This window comes from Cibotium barometz, chromosome 44, assembly GCF_041138505.1.
Source record: "Cibotium barometz isolate CiBa-2024 chromosome 44, ASM4113850v1, whole genome shotgun sequence".
Classification (NCBI taxonomy): Eukaryota; Viridiplantae; Streptophyta; class Polypodiopsida; order Cyatheales; family Cibotiaceae; genus Cibotium; species Cibotium barometz.
In genome coordinates, this window is record NC_141089.1 from 11,649,024 (window position 1) to 11,655,485 (window position 6,462).

A 6,462-nucleotide genomic window follows, 5' to 3' on the forward strand; every position below is an offset into this window, starting at 1 on the left:
ATGTGAATTTTCTCCTAGCACTTGTGGAATTTGTCTTTTATTGCAAGATCAAGAGTAATGCTACATTGATTGATAATGGTGGCCCAAGACACATGACATGACATTCGACGGCTGAGAATTGACTATATTGACTATATTGACTATATTCGACGGCTGAGAATTGACTATATTGACTATATTAGAATTGCAAAAACTTGTGCAATTGTGTGTGCACGCGCACACGTGTGTGTGTGTGTGTGTGTGTGTGTGTGTGTGTGTGAGAGAGAGAGAGAGAGAGAGAGAGAGAGAGAGAGAGAGAGAGGTCCGATTTGGGATAAAGAGCACATTTTTGCTTCAAGAGCATTTAGGATTAGATGATTTTAACACTTCATAGTGCACAATGCACTTTGTGGGGGGCAAGTTAGGGACAACATGGATGACGTCCCATTATAGTGTGAAAAGATATAAGATGACATGATTTAAACACTTCCTAGAGCACATTGTGAAGGATCAGATAACGGGCAAATTGGATTACACGTGGAGGCTCAAGGTTTATATGGTAAAGTACGTGCATTTCTGCATTTCAATGATCTTCAAATTTAAAAAAAAACATGTATAATGGGAGGCATGGATAACATCAATTTGCCCAAGTACCAAGTGTCATTGTGGGGTATTTATGACAAGGTGCCAATTTTCATATTTAAAATCTCATTTTGACCTTGACAGGTGTCATTGTGGGGTATTTATGACAAGGTACCAATTTTCATATTTAAGATCTCATTTTGACCTTGACAGGTTGTTGAATTTGTAATGCAATTCATATTCCATGGTTAGCACATCTTAGATGTGTAAAAAATTTATTTAAATATTATAGAGGAGGTGCACAAGGCACCATGCTATTTGTTGTAAAAGAAGTCTATTACTAGCTCCAATAGTCTATTTTGGCAATTAAAGATAAAAATAGACTAGATGGGAAGGGATGGTGGGATGAGAAGGGTAACCACCATCTAGGGGGGACGGATTAGATCCATCCCCACCCGATGTGATGCATGTGAATCTGGCAATTAAAGATAAAAATAGACTAGATGGGAAGGGACGGTGGGATGAGAAGGGTAACCACCATCTAGGGGAGATTAGATCCACCCCCACCCGATGTGATGCATGTGAATTTGGCAATTAAAGATAAAAATAGACTAGATGGGAAGGGATGGTGGGATGAGAAGGGTAACCACCATCAAGGGGGGACGGATTAGATCCACCCCCACCCGATGTGATGCATGTGAATTTGGCAATTAAAGATAAAAATAGACTAGATGGGAAGGGATGGTGGGATGAGAAGGGTAACCACCATCTAGGGGGATGGATTAGATCCACCCCCACCCGATGTGATGCATGTGAATTTTCTTGTTGGACTTGTGGAATGTCTTTTGTTGCAAGACCAATCTTGGTGTAACTACAAGAAGGATCGAGAGCTAAGCTACATTGATAATGATGGCCCAAGACACATGACATGACATTCAATGGGCTGAGAATTGACTATAAGAACTGCAAAAACTTGTGATGTGCGTGTGTGTGTGTGAATGAGAGAGAGAGAGAGAGAGATCCGATTGTGCATAAAGAGCACATTTTTGTTTCAAAAGTATATAGAAATGGATGATTTTAACAATTCAAAGTGCACAATGCACTTTGCGAGAGGGGCAAATTAGGGACAACATGGATGACGTGCAAAGAGCCCATTATAGTGTGAAAAGGACATAAGATGACATGATTTGAACCCTTCCTAGTGTACATTGCGAGGGATGAGATAAGGGGCAAATTGGATGACACGTGGCGGCTTGTGTGTATATGGTAAACTACATAAAATCAACGCTCTACAAATTATTAAAAAACGAAAAATCTCTCCGATTTCGGTTGCTTCTTCCCAGTTTCGATTAAATCTCTACTCTACCCGAATATATCCATGCATTAAAACCAGGAATAGAAACGAGGAGCAAACATTAATCTTATTTCATTAAAACCAAAATTGAAGCTTGGATTCGATTACAGAAGGTTTAAGATGCATCTGCAGATGCATACAGGTAAAGGTGAGGGGCAAACGGCGAGCTGATAGGATGATATGGTGGATATGAGCTTAGTAATAGTATATTAATGATGGTGATTAACTACCATTATTGCTGCTGCGGAGGAGGAGCTGCTTAGGCACCGCGGTTGAAGAGGTCGGCAGGGAAGGAGCGGGAGAGGCCCATGATACTCTTGAAGGTGATTTTGTCAGGGTGCTTGTCGTCGACGTAGATTTCGTTAACCGGCACCCACAGGCCCAGATCCTTGGCCTTCACTCCATGGATGTCCTTCATCTTCTTGGGCTTGATCGTGCAGGTCACCAGCTCGTCGTAGACGCAGTGTCGATCTGCCTTCACGAAGTGGTGCTGCTGCGTCCGCCGCGTCACCGTCCACACAAAGCCCGTCTCTTCCACCCACCCGCCTTCTACTATATCCTGCAACGGCAGCAGCCCGCCCGGCAGGCCCATGGACTCGAAGAGCTCCGCCGACTTGGCGGCGCACTCCTCCCCGTGAAATATGATGGCCTTCTCTCTCACTTCGGGGAAGAAAACTGCCGTGTCTTCAACGACGGCCATGGCTAATGCAGAGAGGGGAGGACGAAGGATTCTACAGCGGCGAGCGTGGTGGGGGTGGAGGTAAGAGAAAGTCGGGGAGAGTGGGCTCTTATAATGGCGACGGAGCAAAGTCGCCGCGTCGCCCACCACACCACCAACAACGAGGCGTGTTTCTACCAGCCATCAAGGCTCTCGGCTGTTTCTGGCGTTATAGCAGCAGGACCACCACCTCGAAAAGTGCAGCTCTCTGCGCTGTGCCGGCCTGCCAGGGCCCTTCCATAATGAGTAGCCAGGGCTTTGTGAGTGTAGAGGAGAGACCGCCGTCCACGAGACACCATCCCTCGTTAACTTCTTGTTGGCCTTCCCCAGCTACCCCCTTCAATACACTCTCTCAGGTCCACGGTCCTTCCCCCCATCCCTTCCACTCTCTCTAGCCTCCACGGTCCACGGTCCTTCCCCCCATCACTTCCCAAAAACGTCTTCACCCTCCCAACTACCTACCCTCTCTCTACTCCTGACTCCTCTTAACTCGCTCTCTAACTCTCCCTCTCTCTACTCCTCTTAACTCTCTCTCTCTCTCTCTCTCTCTCTCTCTCTCTCTCATTGTAAGATCTCTCTCCCCTTATCCGAGTGTAGCTCACACATTAATTCATGGATGTATAGTTCTAGTAAAAGAGCATGATAATTTGATGATAAGCATTTTTTGTGGGAAATTTAGAAGGTTGAGAAATTAGAAAATAAAATTCAATATTAATTAAGCTACCATATGCAAAAAAAAAGTTGGGGATTTCTATGTGCGCACCACCCTATACATTGGGGTTAAAATATAGGGAGAAAATAACAAAAATAATATTAATTTTTTTAAATAAATAAAAGGACTCACCTTCTTTGTCTTAAGTTGGGGATTTCTATGTGCACCACCCTGTACATTGGGGTTAAAATATAGGGAGAAAATAACAAAAATAATATTAATTTTTTGCCTGTAACATCCCTCTTTCCTTATCCTAGTGGAGCCGAGAAAATAATTCTTGGATGTATATTTCTAGTGAGAGAGTGATACTCCGATAACATGAGCATTTTTTGAAGGCTGAGAAATTAGAAAATAAAATTCAATATTAATTAAGCTACCATGTACATGTGCACTCTCCTGCACATTGGGACTAAAATAGGGGAAGGAAATAACAAAATTAATATTTTAAAGAAATAAAAGGACTCACCTTCTCTTACTCTCTCACTCTAACTATAAGATCCCTCTTCCCTTATCTTAGTGTAGCTGAGAAATTTATTCATGGATGTATATTTCTAGTGAGAGAATATGATAATTTGAAAACATGAGCATTTTTTAGGAAAATTTTGGAAGGCTGAGAAATTAGGAAATATTAATCAAGCTACCATGTGTAAAAAAATTAGTTGGGGATTTCTATGTACACATATGCACCTCTTTGCACATCGGGTTAATTAACGCTACTTTGGTAATAGGACAAAATTGTGTTTGTGGACAAATTTATGTTCTTATTACTAACCAACTTTATGGAATTATTTGGAATACATGGATAGTGAAAATCAGAGGTTTTCTTCTTTCATATCATTAGGTACATAGTGAAGGAAAATTGGAATTTTTTGGGATCATGTGGGTTTCAATCGTAATGAAGAGCTGTTTGGGCTATATTATGATCAACGGCTTTAATTAGCCAATTTTTCATTGCTTTCCAAAGTTTTTGGATGTACATTGATTCACAAACATATCTATGGTGTAATATAATCCATCTCAGGCTCAGAAATCAATTAGAACTCCACAATTTAGGTCTTAATAAAAATTCTAAGGTATTTAGCTATCACAAAAAAAAAACTTTGATTTAGATTCAAATGACTGTTTTATGTCAAGATTGCTGGGGAAGCATTTTGACTGTCTTGAGAATGTGGTCGTGGAGACCTATCTGATAAAGTTGCAACTGCTGTGAGACGGAGAGTCAATGGAGGATGTCTCGCGTAGCAAGGTCGACCGAGGTCTTGACCAGCCTCGGTTCGATTTAAATGGTGAGCTTCCGGTACGGTGGATGAGGGACCAAGGAAGCGGCCTATGAGTGAAGCGCTAGGTGACCTGCGAAAGGATCCTAGAGGGTGCTGACCATACGGTGCTTGGGCTCTTGGTCGCCGAAGATATCCATACGTGCATCGTGGAAGATATTGGAACAAGGAGTAAGAGTTGTTTTCTGGAACCGAGTATGGATCTGGTTGATTGACCTTGCTGGTCCTCAATTCATGAGTCCATAGCTCTCTTATATGGATCTGTTGGTTGATCTTGCTGATCTTCAACGTAGATTCCATCTTGATTTTTATAAGTGAATATTTGCCGAGTACTATGAGCTAGGAACTATGAGCTAGGAACTATCGAAAAGGCCCCTAAATGGACAGGTGGTGAGCGTTCTGGTTGCCAATGATGCCATAGATACTCCGATGAAGGAATGATTGGAAATAAGGATTCAACCGGAGATTTTGAGGATTGTGATCAGTGACACAATGGTTTCATTAAAGGATTGTTTTAAGATAGCTGATGCTGAGAAAAAGGCAATTTCATATTGGGTGTATAAGTGGTGTGACCAGTTTTATGTTTGCATGAACATCCGGCTAGGGGGCCTGGGAACTCTTTTCCCTAGTACCCGGGACAAAACCTAACCAAATTCCTAATTGGATCCCATCACTACAGTGGTTGGGCACGGTTGGCTAACCAATGGGCCTAGATGGGGTTAGGTTGGACTGATGGATCTGTAAATCGAGACTCAATTTCTGTTTAGTTCGATAGATGAAGTAAATCCTGGATAAAAATTATTCTATGGAAAAGAATCAACGGCTGTGCCTCTCAACGAGGAAAAAAGCGTTGGTCTCTATGATCCAAGTACAGTCTTTTTCCCTGATCTGACTATGGGACTTACGGGTTCAGTCAGATGAGCTCAATTAGTTAAAGCTTTTGACTATGTTAGGGAAAAGTTATCCTGGTGGAATCGACCGTGCTTTCCGGGCAAGGAAGTTTTTATGGGTTCGGTTTTGGAAAAACCGATGGATTAGTCTCTTGTCTGCATATCCGTGGGCGAGGCCTCGAGTGTGGGACCCTACCCCGTGCAAGAATTGCTACTTCTACTGCTAGCACCCCTGAAATTGTTGCGCGGAGGGGACAGGGATCTTACACACCTCCTTCTTACAATACTTGATTCTGGTCATCCTCCTCCTGCTGTGTAATTTGCCGCCTTGCTACTACTACTGATCTTGTAAAATAAGGATGAGATGGTCTTCCCAAATCCTCCAGGTCAAAACTGAACAGCCGTCGAAATCATACAACTTCTGAAAGAATTCCAAACGTCATCCCAAACAACTGCTTTGTAACCTCTTTGGCACTCGTCAATCTCACAGAAGAAAATGAATTCGACCATGACAACCCATCACAAGCACCGTGATTGCCAGTGTAAACTAGTGTAACTTCCTAGCAGATTGAGCAGGATGACAAATAACTTGACTTCTGATCTGACAAAGAAACTCTAACTTCCACATTCTCTCTAAGATAAACAAAGACGAACAACATTGTACAGAGTACTATAAAGAGAGGAACACCTTCCATTAATGAGACTGATAAACATTACTGTCAAAGCTTCAAAAACATAAACATCAACCGACAAATTGACAAACTTGCTGACTTCTTCATTGCCCAAAACACAGTTCTGCTTACATCCGTCTACATCCTCCTTGCGCACAAACATAACTGCCGATTTATATCCAATGCCAAAAGACAATCCAACTTCTCCTAAGATCCCAAAAGTCACATTTGATTTCCCTAAGGTTACATATGATATGACAAAATAATAATCCTCCTAAG

General features: G+C 42.2%; 1 protein-coding gene across 1 annotated transcript; it reads right to left on the bottom strand.

Moving 5' to 3' along the window:
- Window positions 1-1,967: 1,967 nt before the first annotated feature.
- Window positions 1,968-3,077, bottom strand: LOC147612962 (uncharacterized). The gene has a single exon (XM_086782237.1). The coding sequence runs from the start codon at window positions 2,613-2,615 to the stop codon at window positions 2,175-2,177; it is 441 nt and encodes a 146-aa protein (XP_086638363.1). The 5' UTR covers window positions 2,616-3,077; the 3' UTR covers window positions 1,968-2,174.
- Between the last annotated feature and the right edge of the window lie 3,385 nt (window positions 3,078-6,462).